Source organism: Necator americanus, chromosome I (genome assembly GCF_031761385.1).
Source record: "Necator americanus strain Aroian chromosome I, whole genome shotgun sequence".
Taxonomy (NCBI): domain Eukaryota; kingdom Metazoa; phylum Nematoda; class Chromadorea; order Rhabditida; family Ancylostomatidae; genus Necator; species Necator americanus.
This window is the reverse complement of record NC_087371.1, coordinates 29,667,163-29,689,639: the sequence shown is the minus strand read 5'-3', so window position 1 is coordinate 29,689,639 and position 22,477 is coordinate 29,667,163. Positions and strand designations below refer to the sequence as shown.

General features: G+C 41.3%; 1 protein-coding gene across 2 annotated transcripts; it reads left to right on the top strand.

Moving 5' to 3' along the window:
* Positions 1–472: 472 nt before the first annotated feature.
* RB195_007263 (uncharacterized protein) lies at positions 473–21,829 on the top strand (the record flags this gene model as incomplete). Of its 2 annotated transcripts, XM_064180806.1 has the most annotated exons (26): positions 473–511; positions 649–685; positions 2,766–2,824; positions 2,907–3,023; positions 3,128–3,256; positions 3,315–3,418; positions 3,863–3,965; positions 4,443–4,580; positions 4,651–4,683; positions 4,744–4,892; positions 5,608–5,695; positions 7,453–7,548; positions 7,607–7,736; positions 9,230–9,314; positions 9,369–9,483; positions 9,577–9,650; positions 10,168–10,273; positions 10,357–10,452; positions 10,634–10,710; positions 11,017–11,169; positions 11,222–11,395; positions 15,511–15,626; positions 21,147–21,304; positions 21,370–21,504; positions 21,574–21,678; positions 21,749–21,829. In XM_064180806.1, 26 exons carry the CDS (start codon positions 473–475, stop codon positions 21,827–21,829), a joined length of 2,697 nt encoding a protein of 898 aa, XP_064037646.1. The 2 variants fall into 2 exon arrangements, with proteins under 2 accessions (XP_064037646.1, XP_064037647.1); XM_064180805.1 differs by lacking the exons at positions 473–511; positions 649–685 and having other exon boundaries at positions 2,768–2,824.
* Between the last annotated feature and the right edge of the window lie 648 nt (positions 21,830–22,477).

Genomic DNA, 22,477 nt, shown 5'->3' with positions numbered 1-22,477 from the left:
GAATTGAAACTAGAACGCAGGTTAGACTCAGGTATCAGTTACATTACAAATTCGAGGTAGGTTATCGTTAGCGGACACCAACCTAGCTGCTCATTCTCTCCTTCCTACAACTCTTGAGCGTGCTTGCAACAATTCTTGAAAGAATCCCATTTGATTCGTTGGGTTGTTATCTGGTTTGTTGAACGTATCATCTAGAAAACGGTAAGTAGTTCTACTTCGGTTGTAGTTTTTATTCTGAATCCTCATATTTGCTGTTTCGGTCGAAATTGTGGGTCCCCTTCTGTATTGGTAAACGGATACAAACATAAAAAACTGCTTTGTCGAGCAGTTTTAATAATATAATGTTTCTTATTAGCTGCTTTAATGCACAGAACGTGATGTCGTTGGATATTTTGAAGCTCCCAGCGATGCTAACCAGAAGGCTTTACTGTGGAAAATGTCACGATTCTACCGTCATTAGTATTAGATCAGGATGATGGCAAAACAAAAATTCACTGATATTTCAAATATGGTTGTGCTGTTGTACTCACTTCCCCTCTCGAAATGTGACGTTCCGAACTGCAAACGTTCGTGTAGACTTATCTACACGTTCTATCAATGTGGCTCTTATCTCCTCCTGTAATTGATATCAGAAGGATGTAGTTTTAGTTTAAAATTACATTGCTGGCGAGCGGATTTTACAAGAGTGAGGTTTTTCGCATACATGAAGCACGGCCCTCGTGTTAGGTTGGCTACTTATTCTTTTACACACGCATATCCTTCACAATTACAAAGTCACAAAATCACACAAGGATGATCCTCCGTCGATGTATTCGCCATGAGTGTCTATCACAGTTCTGACAGGGTTACAATTCCCTGGCTCCAGAAGCTGGGGGCCTGGGACTCAAAGAACAACTCAACAACGAGTCTGATATCAGTGAAAGAACTGAACAGTTTTTGCTTTAGAGAAATATTGAAGGCCCCGAGTAATTGATAGTCTGATGGTGCGATGTCTGAGAAAGGTGGATGGGGGACTGTTTCCCAACCCACGGGCTGAAGTTGGCGGAGTCGACATGCGGTCTTGGCCGCTTATCTCGTATCATGGCGGTTAACTCGCGAAGTTGTTGCGTGTAGACTTTGCCATCGACGGTCTGGTTGTAGGCATTCGCGGGAAATGCTGTAGTTGCCGTCAGGTCTCTTCACAGCATTCCCCGCGGGCTCCAGAAGCAGCAGAGGAGAACGTTTCGTTCGTGTTGAATCGGTTGTGGCTGCCGCTGCAGGTGAACGCCTCAGAGGAGCCAGTGAACACCCCGACTATCGTTATCAATGAGGCCCCATTCTCGTCTCTTGTAACGGTATCCTACAGAAATTTCGACCGGCTTAGGCGAAGCAGCAACGACAGACAGATGATTAAAGGCATCACCCCACGAATCTGAGGTGGTGCAGATTTCAGGTGGAGTATTCGTATACAGGATGGGAGACTACGGATAGGGGGTGATTCCGTCCATTTCTTCCTAATTGCCGTAAAAAACGGCCCGGAAGATACGGCTTCATTCGTTTTGGCGCACCATTTTGTACAAGAGGTTCGATTGGAGCGCGTCAGCCTTGTGCGGCGCCGCCTCTTCCGTGGCGTTTTTTAGGATTTTTTTTTGCCTAGGAACGCTGAGTAGTGCAGCCCCGCCAAACCACAAATAGTGATGTTCGAGAACCGTTCCACGAGAGTGTATCATGAAACATCACCCATACGTAGAGGTAACGTTGGTGGGATGCTTTGTCTCTTCATTTCTTTTTCACTAAGCCCAAAATAACCGGTAATACCCCCGTTTTGAAAAAAGGATAGTTAGGAAATCAGCTGTTACGATGCAAAGAAGTTCGTTACGGAAATGGTCAAAATTCAGAATGAAATAAGGGAAAAAATAGGAACGATGGGAATAGTCACATTGAATAATTACAACACATCAGAAATAAACAGAAAAAGAAGTCTGATAGTCATATAGGCGTTCCTATTTATATATACATAGAACCTCATTGGATACAAAGCTCCCATCGTGTTACTTGGATCATATCATTGAGATTTTTCTCGACGGTGCAGAACGGGCAGAACTTTCTTTGAGAAAATTGAATTACTGAAGATATTGAGGAAAAAAATTAGCAAGAATGAGACTAGGAGAGGAACAAATGAAGTAGACAACGGTATTCGGTCATCAAGTAGGTCCCAGCATGACGTCTTCAGCCGACACGAGAACTATGAGGGCAGTGTTTCGTTTCGTCTTTTTCTCCGAAGAAAAATCAAGTAGTGAAAAAGCAAAGAATCTGTACTCATCACGGTGGATTCAGTATCCTATACAATGTTGCTCATTCTCTTTTCCTCACTTTCTTATCAGACACTTCTTTTCAACGGTCAAACTTTGTAGATGAGCTAATTGAAGGGAAGTGTGGCGCACTAAGCTTGCCAACCAAAGCTTGCAACCTGTGCTGTATGTATTCTTTTGCCTTGCATTAATGTGAGATTTCGGATGATGACATATAATCGGATTTTTCAACTATATGAGCGGAACGCATCTGCCGCAGCGCATCTTTTCTGCTTCTCTGACGCACACTCTCTCTGCCCTGCTTTGCCTCAAAACCTCGGAACGCTCATCATTCGATTCGAACACATTGGTCGCTCGCTGTATGTTCTGATACATTGCACTTAAATAAATAATAGCGTATACTCCAGAGTTTCTCGCGAACAGTTTGTCAAATGATTTTTTTTTTCTTTGCATAAGATTCACTGACCATTTCAGAAATGGACCCATACGCTTATAGCGCAATTGGTAACGGCGGCTTTCGAGCTCCTCCTCAGGTATTACTTTCTTGGTTCAATCACTTTTTAAATTGCCCTTCGTTGTAAGTGATTTTAAAAGCATCCCTTGATTCCTTTTCAGAATCAAGGTTATTCTTATGGTTGGGGTAATTCGTCTGTTCCTGCCGCAGCAGTTCCGCAAAACTTTCGAAGCACCCCAAATTTTGCAGCCGCCCGTGGTTACGGGGATGCACCAAAGGTCGGTCGACCATTTATCTTATAATTAAACAGGGTTAAATTGGGCCATGGGTTTTGTTCAATTAAACTTCTCGGTGTATTTGCAACTGGCGCGTACTCGTTCAGATGCCAAAAGCTCAATTCGCTCAGAATCGTGCTGGGGTTGGTTATGGTCGATGGGTAACTCCTGGGGGTGTACGTCAGGGTGCTGGAGACGGTGGAAGTTTTCCGAAGAAAGCCTGGTCCCAGCCACCTGTAAAACATTACTTAACTTTTAACATTTGTTTGTTAAAATAATGTTGCTTCATTACAGTTTGGGCAGAACTTCTTCAAGAAGGCGGCAAAGAAGGAAACAGATCCAACAGGAAAGACACCAGCGATGCTCCTCCATGAGGTGTTCAAAGAGATCTCAGAAAAGTACGTTTATTTTCTCAGAAACTGGTCCCAAGTAAACAAGCACATATTTGCAGTACATAGTGATTAAAACTGAACATAGCGTTTCCTCATAAGTAACACATTTAAGAGTTAGGAAGTTGCTATTGTTCAAACCATTAAGGCAACAGTTTTTGTTGTTCCTGAACAAGGAGATGCTAATGCGCAAACTAATAATTCTTTTTTTCGTAAATTAAATTGAGTGTGTTTTGATCAACTAATTCACTTCATTGAAATGCTGTTGCCAAAATTGTTGACAACGAGGGGAAATATATGCGAAGTGATCGCTTTGAAATAAATGATGTTGGTCTTTCTTTTGAGGAGTTGTTTTCGTTTGACTTCGGTCGTTAGTAAAGCACCGATTTGTTAACGGAGTTTTGTAGATTGTTAACTTGTGAAGATTTATATGATGACATACGAATATTGCAGTTACGAAGAGGTAGCTTCGCATCCGAAGGCTTACCGTTGCATCTTAACGGTCGCCGGACAACAATTTGCAATGGTGGCACCTGCTAAGAAGACTGCAAAACAAGTAGGTTTTCAATTCTTTTCAACTGTTATATGGATATCTAAGTGAATGAAAGTGTTGGTGCGAAAATAGAGGAGACAGTTTTCCGTCCTTCGTTGAAGTATTTATATAGTCTTCTCTAGAAGGATCACGGATCACATCTTACTTCTTTTACTTTTTACTTTCTCTTGGGCATCTTTTTCGAATGGGAACTTCATTGATAATCGAAGTTTTGAATTGAGATTATGAGATCTAAGATCTTTGAATTAAAGTTCAATCCAAACAGGCGTAACCAATTCTGACGTAAAGTCAGTTGTTTTGTTTCAATCAAAATTCCGCCCTAACAAGTAATATATTGATGTTGTTAGATGAGGCGGTTTTCTTTTCTTCTATCTGATTTTAACAGAGGCTAGATGGTTTTAATCTCGAAGCTAGAAAACGCGATTGCTGTCCTTCGATGGCATTATGTGTGGTTCATTCAATAATCTTTGCGATTTTCAGAAAACTGCGGAGATGGCTCTCCGGGCTCTCCGACCCGACTTAAATGTTACACCGTTCGAGGACGGAGTAACAGTGCAGCCAGTTACGGCTGAAGGCACCATGCCTCTTCAAGCGCTACCGCGACCAGCGAAATCCGAGGTATGAGCATTTCTCGTCCTGCAGTAATTTTGAATTTATTAGCAAATCATCGAATTATCGAACTATTCAGGGAGAGGATGCGCCTCCTGCAAAGAAAATCAAGGTTTGTGTCCTTTTAATTTCTTGTCCTTTTCGACATTGTTGTTAAGTATTATGTCTTAAGTTGAACGCACTGGAGTCGGCTTTGTCGCTGCTCGATTGTATGAGAAAATTGTGTGCGGAACGAGTATCAGAGGGCCCGTTCAATCCAGTCTTTGACATCACTGACATCACTGAAAGCGCTTCGACTACTGGCGACAAAAGGAAATTCAGGTTATTCGTGTTTTGTTTTGCATCGTGTTCGGTCTTCTTTTCATATCATACAATGACATGGGCGGAAAGGAAGGATCAACCTGCACTGTTGCCATACTATGGTTCTTTTGACTTCTTTACTGTACTAATTAGTTACGAATTTCTCGCCTACAAAGTACTACGGGTCTTTGTTACGTTTTTGGGAGCCAAGGTGAAATAGAATTCTGAATAGAAATACTGACGGTTTCCGTAGACGTGGTATTATTTCACAACTAAAGCACTGCAGCACTGGATAGTAATTAACAAAACCTTTTCACCAAAATTTTAAAGCAAGGTTGAACAGGATTGGAAGACAGGACAGGGGAAAACGCGTCTAACTATTTTACTGCTTATTGTGTTCCCAAAAACCTGTAGTTTTGTTGTTGTACTACAGTATGCCATTTCAAGTTTTTTTTCCCCAACGAAATTAGGAAAGTGCATTTTCTTTGTATTCGATGGGCGGTATAGAATAATGTTCTTCGGGTTGGCGGCTGGCTTGCTGAAAGTTCTTTGAGAGAACGGAGCGGCAGATATTCCGCGAAGCCTTCTGGAAGTGAAACTGTCTTGAACCACTGCAGCCTAATTGATGTAAATGTGCTTTTTTCATTATTTTTGTGATCTTTGTGATAGATGTTGTTTATTAGAAGGAGAATTCATCCTTTCATAGAAATCTTGAGATCGTTTCTCCATGTTTCAGAGCTACGTTGACCTTTGCTGAACAAGGGAAAATTTACACACATGAAGGTTTCGGAAAAATGTCGACAAGAGATGTTGTTGTTCGAGAGGTATATTTCTGTTTTCTGTTTTTAGGCTGCTGGTAAAATTTGCAAAGTGTATTTGTAAACTGTCATATACTGTTTATATGGTATTTTCATAGAGACACACACTACAAAACCCATCGAGAAAGATTAGTTTGCTATTACATCTCACCGCAAAACTTCAAAATAAAAGAATTTCTGAGTAGGATTAGAGTGCTCCTAACCTCTAATAGCGTTAGAAAGATTACTAATTACACAAACAAAGAAAACATACTGACCATCATTTCTTCTATCACTTTAGAATTTACACTCATACACTAAGTTTGCATTGAAAAAGTCTTATAATGTAAATAAATACAAAAAATACAAACATGTGAAATGCTTTGCCCAGTTTGTAATGTTTAGGACTTGTTTAGAAAACTTCAAAAATTTACTTAACGTAGTAAACTAAACTTGTGTCTGCAATCCATGTGTGATACTCTAATATTTTTGGTTCATAGTTCAATATGTTTTCATGACGTTACATAAATGAATCTTATAGTAGCGAGCTGTTGAACTGACAATGTTTTTTTGGGCATTCTTCCTTCTTGTATTCTGCGCGTAGAAAACTATAGCTGTGTTTGTTTTCATCGCTCTCTTCGTTTCGGGGCGATGTAACGCAGTCGGTAAGAGGTTCCGCTGTGGTTGCAGCATGATCGATCGGAAGTTCGATTCCATCCTAGCGCCAGCTAAACCTTTCTTTCCTCGATAAATTGGTACTAGACTTGTCAAGAAAGATAAAAACACTTACTTAATACATCAACTGGTGCTCGCAAGTCATTGTATGAGCTAGTTACACGTTTGCAAACCCCCAACGATTCTGAATTGAAGCGAACGCAGTGGCGTATCCCAAACGGATTGATCAATGCCAGACACTTTGTCTTTTATCCTTTATATTAGTTTTAGCTCCGGTAGTAGGTTTCTGTAACGCTGCAGAATAACAAAAAATCGCGAATTTGCATCTTCGAAACCTTGCTGCTTTCCTCGCCTAGTCATTGAGAACATCCATGCTTGTCCGTCAATAATGTTTATTCATCGCAATTTTGTATGTAAACTTAACTTCTGCATCACTGAATCAGATGGGCCACCAAAGAGATATCGTAGCGTGCATAGAGAGTTTACATCAACATTGGTTCCTATATAAGCCTTTTGTTGAATGCTGCCATCGCTTCCGTAGCACATGACCAAGTAGCCAATACACGCCTTACACGCCATCTATCGGAACAAAAAAGTAAGTAGGTTTTTCACTCGGTAAAGGTTCCCCCTTTCCGCAAATACTGCAGACCAACTTCAGTTTAGACGTATAGTATGCTAAATAAGCTGCTTAGCGAGCGTTCGTGTTACTTAAAGACATCACCCCAGGAATCTGAGGTGGTGCAGATTTCAGGTGGAGTGTTCGTATATGGGATGGGAGACTATGGAGAGAGGGGTGATTCCGTCCATTTCTTCCTAATTCTTGTAAAAAACGGCCCGGAGGATGCGGCGTGTACACACAGCTGGCGCGCTCCAGTCGAACTCTCTGTAGAAAATAGTGCGCCAGAACGTCTGAAGCCGTATCTTCCGGGCCGTTTTTTACGGCAATTATGAAGAATTGCACGGAATCATCTCCCTCTCCATAGTCTCCCATCCCGTATACGAATACTCCACCTGAAATCCGTACCACCTCAGATTCGTGGAGTGATGCCTTTAACAAAAAGGTTCACATATTCATTCCATATTACCTTCATATATGTGTTATATTTCAGGCGCTTTTAGACCTCTTTAATGTTCCGCAGACTGAAATCCGCCGAATTGTTCGACGTCATTTGATGGGAAAATTAACAGATATGCCTATCATTCAGGTGTTGATTTTGAAAAATTTTCCTTCTGGTGGTATCAAATTTAGAATTCTTTTTTTAGACTTTGTACCAGGTCGCTCATCTGTGTGGCTGCGAGGTCACGTTCAAGGTAGACATCGCCACCGATCAGAAGGCGGTTGGGCACGCTGCGCCGACTTTTGTCGCCGTCTGCACTCTCACCGATCATTCCAGTATTTTGCATTTTGCCCTACGTTCTTTTCTCTCTCTCATTTCTCAGAACTCTGATCAAAATGAGCAGGTTTTCCCCTCTTCCCCTTTGGCCGTACCTACATCGGAGTTCTGAGTTTATCTATCATCTGACCCTATGGATGAGCACATTTCCACTATTTTTCTAGTCTTTTTTTAAAAGCATTTTATTTCTCTCTTGTGCAGAAAAGTGGTCATCCCTAGCCTCGAAAACATTTTGTTGCCGCATTTCCTTTCCTAAATCTGTCGCAAAAACCAAGCTTCTTCTGGAAATTATAGCAGCAACAGAATGGTCACGCCCCTTGTGTATCACGAACACAATTATACGATGGCAGAGGTTTTCATGAAAAGAACTGGTTGATTTTGAAGAACCTCTACAAACTTCTGACTGTCATTTATTGACTATCTTACCTCCCCGAGCGGAATTCCCAGACATGGAAATCAAACCCAGCGGAAGACGCTGCTACCATGTCAGGGCGAAGGCTGTGAAACGCCCGCGGTGGAAAGGAAGTAAGGGGCTGCAATGGAGAGTGACGGGATCGTTAGATCCGTGTGAATATAATTATCACTGCAATGTATGTATTTGTTTGTAGTTGACTCGTTTATGAGTAGTGCTGCGCACTACATTTACGAGGTCAGATCAGGGTCAAGCAGTGTTGCGAAAATAGCACATTTCGACGTTCATCCATGATGAACTTTCTGAGACTGTTTCGGAAATCAACTCATAAGTTGTCCGTAAAATAGATTGGATTTTACGGAAACAGAGTGAAGGCGAGAACAGTTGCAAAATATACCGCAAAAGAAACTTTTCTCACAAAATGCGCTTGTATCAGTGATTTCCAATGGCCATAGGATAAAAGAATGAGTGAAAGGATCAAATTCACCTTACCATAAAGTCCTTGACATAGTGCATTAGCTGCACAGACTCTTCTTGAATGGCGGAGAACAATTTCAGTTAGTAAAGAAGCGGAAGTAGTAGATGCAGAGAATCAAGAACGTCACAGAAGTGTTGCGGTAAACCCTCACTGCAGAAAACTGGTTGTGGAAATATGAATTAGCCTCAGTCACAGGCAATGATGGGACGATATTTTCAACCTGATCGCTAAAACGCGGACGTAACGCTTGACCCTGGATCAGATTCCATTTTGTATTCATTGACAGTATGCCGAGAGTCCGCAAAAGGTGGTAGTTTGAAGCCGTTCGTAGAAGCTTGGATCCCCAGTCACTTTCCTTAGGATTGGTCAGTGACGAGCGAGGGAAAAGACGTCGTTGCCTGGGGGACCCAATTCTTTCATCCGCGTTTAGACTTGTAGTTTACCACAGCCTCACTAAAGCCTCGCAAAGGGTCCCCCAGCTGCGGGGAACTTAGCCAGTGCGTGAATCAATGAAAAGAAACGAATCCTGCACTGGAAATATCTGTGTGCTAAAGAAGAGATGATGATGTGAAACAGAGTAACATTTTTTGTATGTATTGCAGTGGACGACAAAAAGGTGGAGTTCACGTCTCCTCCTAGTCGCTCAAAACACGAAGCGAAGGAATACGCTGCACACGAATTGCTAAGGTTTTTGCATTATAAGGTGTATCATTGAATTAAGGTTGACGAATAGTTGCTAAGGTCCCATTTCGACATCGATCCTCCGGCCGTATCGGCAGAGCGACCTCCTGTTGTAGAGCAGCCCGTTCCGCCATGTCAGAAACTTCATGTGCTACTTGCTAAGCAGAACAGATCGGTACGTTTGTTGTAGTAGAAATGTTCCTGAAGAAACAAAAACGTTCTGGATGTTAGAGTGATGCTTTAAATTTTTTTCTATGATATTGTTTAGGTTACCCCAAACATCAAGTATGAGGACCTGGGCCTTGCGGATGAGTCAGTAAATCAAATGGGGACTATTTTCAAGTGCGTTATGCAATCCTATATTAATTGTGCTCATTTTTCTTTTCCACTTACAACATTGACCGGTAACTCGGTATGGATTTTTCATTCCATAACACAATTGTACATGGGCATGGGTCTTAAAAGATAAATTAGATTAACTCACCTACTCAGATTTACTAAGGATACGCCTCTTTACAGACCGCGTGGGCCTTTCCATATTTACCTTTTTGCCAACAATATACACTCTTAAAAAAAGTATTGAAATGGGAGTAAATAAAGAGGAGTATGCTAGAGAATTAATCCATCATTAATGAATGTTCTGTCATCTACACTACTCTTAGCATTTATGCCTTGTTCTCAGTATTGACGATAGCATAAGGATAGCATTGATTGCGATTTTTTCGGTATCTGTTCTAAGAGTGTAGATCAATAGTGGTTAACTAACCTTAACTCTCTCATTGTAATTCGGCTTACTCACACGTTCCATGCTTTTTTTTCTCTCTCAAAAAAGAGTGCAATTCGCTTCAAAGTGGTTCAGGAGCAAACTCATCATCAACGACAAAGAGGAATTCATCGGTAGCGGAAAATCGAAAAAGGCAGCAAAGAACGATGCTGCGATGATGGCTTTGAAGAAGATATTTATGGTTAGTATATACTAACATCTTTCTTATCAACCTCAAAAGAACAAGAATTAACGATTTTTCATGCGAAACTTTGCTTCTTACAGTTTGATTACAACAATCCCGAATCTGAACCTGTGATCGAGACAGTTCCAAGGGGTAGGCGTTCTGGGAAAAATGGGAACACACAGTTATGTTTTGATGTGAGTTCCAGACAGCATCTTGAGGATTCGAAGTATATAGTGTCGTAAGAGTCAAAGATAATTCAATCCTTCTTTGTGGAAGATTCTGCAAGCAAAAAATTAAAAGAGAATAAATCTGTACCTATTAATGCCTCTTGCTAGTTCTTGTGCTTTTTTCCTGGAGAAATATGTTTTCATTAAGGTTGCTGAGTATGCAAAGCGTGAGTACTACAGTATGTGTAACTTTTATGCTGTTAAGCATAGTACCGAAGTGGCAGCGTGAGTTTTATTCTTCTTTGTATCTGTTTTTTTTTTGTCTCTGTTAAGTTCCTAATGCAGTGTTAAAGTTTTTTTTTTGAAAATCTTAAGCATGGAGAATGCACACAATTATGTTAGAATGCAGCTTTTTATTAACTTTGTTAGCTTTGGAATGGGCAGTTGCTCTATTTTCTTTACTATGTTCACTTATATTTCGGCTATTTGCCTATGTGCTCTAAATCAGAGACTTTTTAAAATTGATCTGAACTAATGATTTGTAGAGTCGCGTGCAAGAAAAGAATGCATCTGTTTAAGAGACATTTTCAGATTTTTCTTGGTTAATGAGTTAGACGAAAAACGTCTTGTGGCGATTGGTTCATCACGTCCTGGGGCAGTCGACGGCCAGACGGTCGGTACCGCCCGTGGTACAGCGATCATTCACTTTGATCCTATTATATTAGCGAGACGGTCGTTAATAAGGTGATTTTTCTTGGATTTGATAGTGCAAGCCTACCTCATAATTCAATTACAGGTATCTTATCAACGAAGTGGGCAAAGTTGGAGATCCTAAATGTATCTTTGTTCCTTCTGAGGATGGTATGTTACGTTTGAACGAAGGCTTGCGGCTAGTGCTATATGCAACCTATGCGCCGAATTGCTCGTACAGCTGCAAAGAAGCATCAGTGAAGAAATTGAGCGTGCTAGGGTAATCATTTCAAATCTTATGTGTTAGAACATTCTTGAAGTGATAACTAATACAGTCTTCAGTGAATTCGGTGTTTGTTTTCCTCTCTAAGATGTTGAGGCATGGCAACGTTTGCAATATTTCTAGTGGTTTGAATAGCTCGGCATTGGCAGTAGTGCGTGGCCTTTTTTGTGCGCATTCGATTCGTCAAAGTATCTTGGCGACCACTTTTCGTTGCAGTTTATGTGCCCTTAATACACATAAATTCGTTGCCCTGAGCACTGCGGCAAAATAAGTCCATATGTAATTCGAATTCATTTAGTAAATAAGGTATCGGATTTTGGAGGATTTGTATCAGTGTTTTCCGGATACAAAACGTTTCTTTCCTTCTATACTGAACACGGCTTTTTTCTTGGTACCTTTGCCGCGTCTTTCTGTATTCCACAAAAGATTACCTGAATCGATCTGAATCTCTTGATTTGTTCTTTGAGGGATTTACCAACGAATTTTCCTTATGGTCCCAGAAGGTCTTTTCATAGAATGGAAATCTGAGCAGTCGCAGAAAGTGAAGATCCGTAGAAGACGGGACCTGGTCCCTTCTTACCATCCAGCGTTATTTTCTTTAGTGAAACTTATTGTACTTGTAGAGGAAGAACTGCATTAGCTGGGCATTAACGAAAAAAATCTACTTTTTATGAAGAGTAATCGACTTCCCTTAGGATTGTGCACAGCTGCGTAGTTTCGTCTCTTTCATTTTGGAACTATATAGTTTAGTAGATAAGTATGTAGAGAAATCAAAACCGTTTGTTGTGGATATATGCATATCTTCGTGAAAACACTTTTCAGAATAGTTATTGTCTTTTGCGATCGTCATCAAGTCTTCTCGATGTCTAAAGGAGGTCAGCTGCTCTCACGCTGAAGATCCGACAAATTCTTTTTTTAAATCCATTTTTGCAAAACTGGTGGATCCTTCATTAGTCAAGTTATGTAACCTGGGGCGTAATAGGTGAATAGCCTTGAGAATTCATGTCTCGTGACGGTACGACTTTAAATGTTTTGCTGTTGCAATCCGCGGCAAATTGCCTTTTCTTGATCTGACTTATGTGTTGATGTAATCTTGCTAAAAGTATCTCAACTCGCGAAATCGCTGAGATTTATAATCTCTTTAATCATCCTTAAGTCAAGAGTGCTTCCGTTTTTGTACCTTTTTTGATCCTGACGCTGCGGAACGCAAGAACTTCAAGGTGACCTTGAAAAAAGTAGCTCTTCTTCGGTATTTCTGACTCTATGGTTTTATTCTGAAAGGTTCATTTTCAGCATCTAGAAGAGGAAGTGAAACTTTGTATCTCTTGGACATATATTTTTGCTTGAAAGCGCTCAACTGCCGATTTGAAAGATATGGGGCAAAACTCTTTTTTTCATGCTGATGTACAGTTTTTATGGGAAAACTATTTTTCATTGTTACATTCCGTACCTTCGTTGGCTATTTTCTATTTGGAAATGACTATCCTCATCTCCTTTTCCAAATACTCTCAATGCGGGTGGAAATAAATCGATTCAGACTGTTTTGAGCAAAAGTGGAAAAAAAAACTAATTGATTTTTATAGACGAAAAACTAAAATTGATTTTTATAGATGAATTTTCCCGGAAAAATGCCTACATCATGGTGTTATGAATATTTTGGCAGTTTTGAATATTTCAGCAAAATATGATCGTTTTTAATTTATGTAGATTCATTTATGGTGACTTCTAGTGCCATATTTTTATCGCATGGTGCAAAGCAGTGGTACAAAAGTTTTTTTTCCCCCCATTTGTTCTTTTCGGGAATAGCCGTTTTTCTATTTAATGTTTTCTCAGCAGAAGGGTTGTTAAGTTTATTTGGTAGAGATTTGTGTTCACTTTTACAAGTGGTCGATAATGTTTCCGAATTCGACCCTCTTAACTGCAATTTCAATGGCGTATTTCGGTTTCGCGCACCAGTCGTCCATCTGCATGTGGCTTGCTGCTGCGTCTTCTACGGTTTTCCCATAAATGGACGGGCATTTGAACGACGAAGGCGAAGGGCGTTGTGTTTGAAATGAAGCCGTGATTTGGTCTGTCTTGATGGTGACATGCGTTCGCAAATTGACTTTTGTCTCCAGACGCCTCGCATCTGTAATGTGAGTTTTTTTCAAGCACCGGATCGCTTGAAATCGTATTAACCTAAGCCTGACAGATGTCTCAAGTCTTAGGACTAGCTTAATTTTTCTCTTTTTTTTTTGTTACAAATCCCACATATCAGTTCCGGGATCTCTAAAGTCGATGTATTCGGCTGACCTCAACATAGCAAGATGATATCCTCAAATTATGGTGCAATTACACATTGGGACAATCAGTCGACGCAATTACTCGACTTGTCTTTAATGACCACGGAGATGAAATGATGAGTTTGCGGACGATTTTTTCCATAACCCAGGTTTCTATTGTAGGGTTTGAAAAAAATCTGATGTCTTATAAACGGTCTATGACATAAAAATCACAGCAAAAGCACTGTCGATATGTGTTTGCCGTCACAGATGAGAGGCTAGGAATTTCAGAGTTTTTGGATTTGGATTCGACCACTTCCTAACCCTCATTATACAATTTTTTAAGAGAAGGTCTACATAAGTTAAAGAAAGTTCATGGGCCAAACGAGGTCTGCATTTTCTTTTTCATTTAACTACATTCACTCAGAAGAGAGCGTTTTTTGTAATTTGGCGACTTAAATGATGTCAAGTTATGGTTTTGGTTTATTTTACATGCGGAGTTTGCGGAAGTAAAGCAGTTATCAGAAGCATTGATAACTGAATCAGTAATTGATGTGCCACTTTTTTTTCCAGAACAATCCTACCTTAGGATACTGCTACCTTTTTGCTTCTTTAGGTCCTCAAAAAAGAGACTAGTTTTGAAGAAAGTGTTTTAGAAATTCTTCTTTGAGTAGGAGACAATACTGCTTTTCTGCTTCTGCCATGAATTTTGGTTTTTTCCGATTCTGATTTTTTTTCGTGGAAACAAGGATGTTCTACTACTGTCGAAGAACTAATCCCTCATCTCATGTGCGTGCGGCCCTGCTGTGCGCATGCATTTTGCGGTCGTAATTGTTTGATTGTCCACTGCGTTTGTTCGATTGACCAGCTGACGTTTGTGCCGAAGAAGGGGAAAGAAGAAAACGGACGTTGTGCAACGTCGGCTACTAGTGACGTGCTGAGCTCTTTTTGGAATGTTCCGGCCCGGAAACGGAGTATTTTCTGGGCAAACATCTGTTCATTGTTCGGTAGTTGATTGCTTTTTTGGTAAAGTACAAAGGAGTAGGAAGTAGTCGATTCTTGCTAGTTTGGCTCAACTTTATCTGCATTGTGAGGTTGTACCGTACCTCTTAACATGGTGCGTGCAGTGATCGTGATGTTATTGATCATGCACAGTCCTCCAACAGTCGCATGCAGATGAACAAACTTAGTGTGAACTGGCCAAGGGATATCAGAGCGGACCCACCTCGCTCTGGCTACTTCTCCCCTCTCCTATTCTGCTCGAAAGTTTAAAGGCGGCGTAGCAAAAGTTCTTTTGAACATCTGTCGGGTACTTAGTAGCGCTGCGGATAAGAAACAAGCAATGAGCCGCAGTGCAGGTGGCCATCGCCCTTGTCGTTTTCAAACACATGAAAGAACTGCTAACATGGTGGTCGCCAGGATACTACGAGGAGTTCCGACTCTTTCTACTGAAGAATGAAAAATTTAGAGAATAATGAGAGAGAACGCTGTTGTATGGCTAATATTTGACCTTTATGAAGTTTCCAAGGAATTAATTGGCTTCATCACAGTTGCTTTTTCGGAATTGTGAACAAATTTTATTTAGAAAGTTGTAACTTGATCTATATTCTAGCTGAAATCAACCTACTATTGTGAATTTTAGGATAAATTAACGATTTTCTATCGGTTAAGCTCATGGAGCGTGTAGTTGTGCAAAAAAAAAAAATTAGCGAGACAGTCTTTTTGGGGTTAGTGTTTCACAGAAATAATGATTTGAATGGAAAACTCTAAGCAGATGTTAATTATTACCTTATTTGGGATAGAAGAAGATTTGCGTAATTTTTTTTTTGCTACTATTCCTTTTCTTTTCAGACCGAGCCATCTAATTCCCGCTCCAGATGAGGTGCAGACTTTGACCGACATTCAGCAGACTGGACGACTAAGCGTTCACTGTGCAGCTGATAAAATCTTCAAATGGAGCAAACTTGGTTAGTTTACGGCTCTTTCTGAAAAAAAAAAACCAACTTTAGTTGCGGAGACACGTAACGATTTAGAAGCGTACACTCTGTATACGAATTTTCAAACTTGTCTTTGTTGGCGGCAAAATAGACTGGTGGTATAATTGAGGCTTACTGTCATTCTTTGCGATACGGTAACGAGTGTAGAGTGGGTTGCGTGTGTGATTAATGGCAATGCATAGAGCGCTGGTGGACAAGGTCAGTCGAGTGAGGTGGTAAAGCTAGTTGATAGAGAGCACTCAGCGCACATGGCGCCAGGTGGTCGGCGTCAAACCGACCTTCTCCACCGCCACTCAGCACTTGTGGTTCAAAACTCTTGCAGTGCAGAGCTGTGCAGAGTTCCCTGGGAAAAGTTACGAAAAGAAATTGTTAGAGTGAGTCGTTATGATGGTCGCTGGTGCTAATGCTGGCTAATTGCCAACGGTCTGCTTGTTTCGCGATGATTAGCCGCAAGTCGTAGTCGGAAGACAAGGCATGCACCGAAGGAGCTCCGTCGCGTGCCGCATAACTCACAGGCAGTGCACCGCAAACGATGGCATGATGAATGCGTGCAAGTTGACAGCAATCACGCGATGTCCTCTGTCTGCCTTTCACGAAGTCGTGTCATTCAATACTGTATTGGATGAGACCCCCTAATTATATGGTATCGAGTGGAACAAGCGGCGAGTAGATGTCAGCGAGGTTTTGTATGGAGTCCCTTGGGGAGAAAGAACCGGAATGGATCGAAGGTCAGATTTAGGCATGTGGACATTCTCAAATCCTGATTAGCTTCTTTGCATTCTCTTTCTTTTTGTCTCTAGCAAAAAAGGAATAGTACATATGAGGTATGAGACTGTTGTTAAGGTTTGAAATAAATACTGAATGAATGATTGTATATTTACTAGTGTTGTTACTGCTGGGAAGAACCAGAATGGCAAGGATTTTTTTTTTTTGTAATGAATCTTGCGGATGAGTCTGTCCCAATAAAAGTGTACAGCGGTTTCAAAATATGAAATATTTGGTATTGATGAGTTCATGGTGGATAGAAGACGAACTCTGCCTTAGTCATGCGGTTTTGCTTCGCAATGTTTTCAGATTTTTGTGCGTTGCATACCTTTAGCACCAATTACAGCGCAGATGTCTTTTCAAGTTAAGCTACCTCTATCCACCAATTGAAAATGCATGGTATTTGCAATGGTTCAGTGGAGACGTTGACCATATGGTAGTTTTGATCGAGTTCAGAGGTCGGGTCGCAAGTCGTCGAGCTGACTGACCATCTGTCAGCGTAAAGTGAGCGGCGACAACGGCTTTTCGACGTTGTTTGAGTATTGGCGATCATGTTTTCGTGGGATGTTGTGATGGTGGATGAGAGTGGTGATTGCTCAGTCCGATTGTGGCAGGTGTGCATACGGACCGAGTTTGGCACATTGCGGGTGCTCCGCGTGTACTCGCATTACAACATTAGCAATTAGGACGATGTCCGGTCGGAATCACCTGCGTAAAATCGCAACGATGAGACGGTGAACGACTGCGAAGACGCACTAGCACACGCCTTAGTGGGGTGAATTACCTGCGGCAGATGGCCAGCGACTCAACCAACCCGGTGACCCAGTTCTTGCAGCGAGAACACTAGTTTCGGAAGTAGGTTAGGAGGGAAAAAAGCCCTGAATAGAATTTTATATGTGACATAATAGTAGTTGAAGCAAACTCCCTGAATCGGGAAAAAAACATCTCAGCTTTTCCGAAGTAGAACTTCTCGAAAACCTAATTAACGGGAAGTAAAGCCTGCAAGACTTCTCTTGCTCGATCAACTTGTGTTCTCTGCATTCGCGGAAATTGAAAGCTTAACATCTTTGGGCGTGGCTAAGTAATGATCAATTCCCATCGAAGGAGATATCTCGTTAAAATTTTACTCGGAGGAATCATGAATCTGCCGAGTGACGATTGAATCTGTTACAGGGCTTACTCGGAGGATTTTCATCACGAAAGCAGCTGAAAGCATGTTTCTCAAGCAGATAGTGAAAATTTTCAAGGGAACAGAATGAACCCTTTCGAATTTTTTAACATTTTCCAAGTTTAGTAATAATATTTATTACTGGGAGTCAGTTGCATTTGTTTAAGCGCCGAGATAGAACGTTTACGTAAAGAAAAAATTATTTGGTCTTTTATTTTTAATTTAATGGAGAGATAAGATTTCAAAAAAATTAGCAAAATCGTCCTACGGAAATTGATTTTGAGTTCAATCGTTTGATATTTTCATTGGTAGTAATTAATGTGATATATATACGCACATTAATTATTATTAATATGTACAAATGTTACGTGGAGGTAGTTTAACATTAGCTTAATTTGACATCTCAGCGATGAGTTGACTCGTAAGATACCAAACTATTCTGAAGAAAGTAGCTGGAATGCTTTAGCGCTACTTTGATTGCATAGAAAGATTCGCAACAAAAAGTATTGCCCTAAAGCTTCAATAGGGCACGCTCAAGCGGGATCAATGATTAAGGTGCGTATGAGTAAATTTGCTTTAGAACCTGTTTAATCATATTATTCTTACCACGCTAGATAACTGAACGCAATTCGCGTTTGTCATCTGAGTATCGTCGTTGTTTTGCTGCCGCAGTATGTGTACTCATCCGAACGCCATCCAAAGCTACCGTAGTCGAAGTTGGCGAGAAAAACAACAGCGAGCTGGGTAGCCGGCTGACGGCGAGTTAACTCGACGATGGGCCAAATATTAAAAACAGCGGCGTAAGTGTTATTAAACAGCAGGCTCGCGTCTCTCTAAAATTGGCCTATGAATATTCAAAGAGAGATCCTCTTGAGAGCAAAAATAGGTTACGCGCTGGAAGCCATTTAGCGTTTGTAGCACATGCAAAGTTATGGGCAGATGGCTGAACGGCTTAGCAGCGAGTTTGACGACAATGAACATTTTTTTTTTCTTTGCGGGGAAAAATGTGCTAGAATTAGAAGCTATCTCAAGGGTTGCTAGGAGGTATGTTAACAAAGGATATTTTACATTATTGCGTAGTCTCTCTCATGTTTCTACCATCCGAAATTCTTCTTTATTATTTGTAAGTTAAACCGATGCTGGTGATCTTGGTACTGGTAGTGCATCAATGGAATGAATGTGACTAACACAATTTTTTTTTCTCCCAAAGAATCTTCGATTTTATAGCCATGGAGTTTTTGGAAGTGGTTTCTAGGATTATATTCTGTAAATAGAAGTGAATGTAGGTGGTTTGATGTGTTTGAATGTTGCTTTAATGACTCATCTTGTACCATATTTAGTAAATAGTATATGATCGGTAACATTTAATTCGTCTTTAGCGAACACAGCTTGTTCTCACTAATGGGTATGTATATGTACACAGCTCTGTTATTTTTTCATGTTCTCTTGCTGGTCATATTACAGCATTCAGTTCAGGATATGCTTTTTTCCTCGCGAAAGCTTAATCTCCTTTGCGCATTAGCCATTGTGGTAGACTTTCTTCCAGGATGCGTCCTTTTCAGCCTGCCATGTGTTAAGCTTGCAGATATGCTTAGTTTATTCTCGGCAGGATGGTCCCCATATCAATCTTCGCACATCTCAGTGCTAATTAAACTCTTGAAGACGAAGAGGCAACTTCCTGTCGCTATTTATAATCGAACTCTTCTCGTCGGCAGGCTTGAGCGCATCGCGCCCCGTTAGTGATTTATGTGGTTTCGTTGGTGAATGTAATGAGTTTGGCTTAGGTTGGCTTAGCAAGTCGTCCACGCCGCACAACGACGAAATGGAGTAGCGGTGCGTCTCGTCAAAACATCCACAGCTTTTTTTCCTTGAGGAGAGATTTGTAAGGAATGTTGAGGCGTTTTGCAAGTGGAAAATGAGCTTTTCGTGGGGATGCGGGGAGAGCATTACCGTTTACGCCCATTCGACGAAGTGCAGCACGAAAGAGCGCCGCCATTAAAGGTACGGAATGTGAGCAGATGTAGGGTCGCAGTTTTCAGTGAGCATAAACAGCAGTAGACTACTGTACTGCACTTGCTTCGGCACCTATCTCTGCCAGTTTTGTTTCAAATTCGCAAAACGAATGAGATTTGAGGAATGACATGCGCGTTGCGTGATGCCGCCTGCCATAGTCTAATTTGTGCGTGTTGATTACGTGTGTTGAAGAAGAAGAAAGGGGAACGTGCCGGCTTACCACCTCTCTATCCCGAATTTCTCCCCATTTGACTGACTGAAAGTGTTTTGTTGCTGAAGACTAGCGAAGAGTAATAGAAGAGGCGTGAACAGAGTGCCTTAGCGACGGGAAGCAGCCTCCTCTTCTAGAGTAATGGCCCAGCAGCTCGAGTTTCTTGTCGTCCGTGTTTCCGATGGCTCTCCTTTGGAGGCAGAAAAGCTTCTATTGCAGCTTTTATCGCGAAAAGGACGCTCGTTAAGAACCAATGGAGAGGATTTTGTTCTCGAGGAGCAGTATGGCAGTGGGAATTTGAAAAAAAAGTCATATTCGTTACATGATACTTGTTTAGTGAGTGCGTTGTGCGCGATGCTGATTGGAAAATTTGAAAAGAATCGAGAGATCTTGCAAATATTCACGTTTTCTGGAAATATCCATAATTTTTTTGTCCCTTTTGTGAAAAAAAAAACAACTAAAAAGATCTGAGTTCAGAAATCTGGAATTTTGATGGATCCAAAAATAGCATGGGCTTTTGATATCATTACTACTGTTTTTGCGGTATCGGGCACATGATAGTGCTGTAGCTACTATAGAAATCTGCTAATATGGTAAAAATGCTGTAAAACTCATTTGCTTTTAGCTTTTCCATCTATTCTAGTGTTTATTGCTGCTGATATTGATAGCAGACTTGGGCAGAAAATTGAAAAAAATGTCTTCGTCATTGTCTCTTAATTGTACATAATCTTAGATGTAGCACAGCATCATATTTTTGGAAATTTTTTTTAGAAGTATCTTCGTAGTTACGGGAAACTTGGAAGACAGAAGTAAGTTTTCTTACTATCAGGAACAGGTGCTAGTCGTTGCTGGGCTGGCGGCTCGATCAAACAAAGCTCATGATTCGACTCCTATATTATGTGTCTTGTTGCATATTGCGCCATTCCAACGGTAAATAATTAATCGCTCCCTTGTGACGGGTTGTTTCGCTCGAATTAGTGCGTGGGATGACAAGAATGCGGTTCCACTGTACGTCAGAAATCGAGTGTGAGTCGATCTGCTCTCTTCTGCGCTCGTTTCAGTACACGTTGGTGTTTCCCACAATCTTAGTATACGGTTGCGGAAGTTTTAGCTAGGCCCCGATTGGCCGTTGGAGTGGGTGCCGCGAAGTTTGCGCGTCGTCTAATTGGCCCCGCGATTCCTCTCACGATCCGGCGGCTCTCTCTCCCGTAACTTATGAGCGCACATGTTGTGCCACTCGGCTGTTGGATTACGGTGGATAGAAGTCTTAAGTGACTTGGTGGTCGCGTGTACTTTGGTACAAAGAAAATTATCCGAATTACTAACTATTTAGGTGTCCAAGGAGCGCTCCTATCCACGGTTATGCATCCAATCCTACCGCATTCCATCTTTTTCGGAAGCCAGGCACCTGTCAGTGATGCTTCGCTTCTGTTTGCTTTGTTTGGCAGGATCGAACCGCCGCAGAATCCTTGCAAAGTCGAATCCATTAAGGTCTGTTTATTAAGCATTTTAAGCATTTTTATGTTTTCCTTTTGCAGAACTTTCCTATCATTTAGAACAATATCATACTGTCATCATCGCCGGCACATGTATGGACTCGTGACATGGAGCACGTGGAGATGCTAAATATTGACTCGGGAAGGACTAACAAAGGATCACCATCCAGGTTGTGCAAAGCTGCGATCTATGAGGTTGGAATGATTTTTCACGTTGCATTAATTCACCGTCATGGAGTAGAGTGTAAAGCTTTTTTTTTGCAGGCATTCCTCAAGTTGGCTCCAGAAGGGCTGAAATGCAGCACATATATGGAGGCGAAGCAAAAAGCCGTAGCATACAATGAGGCGAAACGTGTGCTCTATGAACAAGTGAGAGCCGTTTTTTTCGATTAATTAAACCCACTAGATAAAGCATGCTGCACTTGAACGTTACTTACAGATGGAAGCTGCTGGACTTGGAAAATGGCAAACGAAACCGTCGAAATTGGTGGATTTCAGCTTGGATTCGTTTGACGTCTAGGATGAAGAATCAAATAAAATCAATCTTAATTTCTAGAATATGATATAATTAATTTTTGTTTTCTGTTCGTTTTTACAAGATTTCCTGTATGGTCGTTATTCAGGCGAAACATGTCATTGTTGTTCTTTTACCACATTTCCTGCGAGGTTTGAGGAAAAAAAAATTCCTCGGTTCATAATTATCTTATTGTTTCTTACCCATTTCATTATTAGTTCGTGGATACTCATTCGTGACTTTATGCTTGTAATGCGTTGTCGAAGTGTGTTGTGTCTCTTCGAGTAAAAGTTTCTTCGTGATGAAGTGTTTCGCAATATCATAAGTGGTGTGTGTGTGCGCGGATTTCGTACGAGTTGTCACGATGAGTCATCGAGTGTGATGTGCTCAACATTCGATCCGGAACGATTTCGGTCAGAAAACCCGAATAGATCCCCCTCCGAGTAGTACAGGTGCACACAGAACTGCGTAGCCGAGCATAAATCCATCGTTGAGTAGTCGGTGCGATCAGATCCGTCTTCGGCCCGAGTGATGCAGCTGCTCCGTCGGCTCCGACGCCACGCCCACTTCCAGCCGTTGATCCCGCCCCACTCACTCCTTATTTGCTACTTCGCACAACGCCACCCCAGCAAGCCGGCGCCGCTGTCGAGTTAC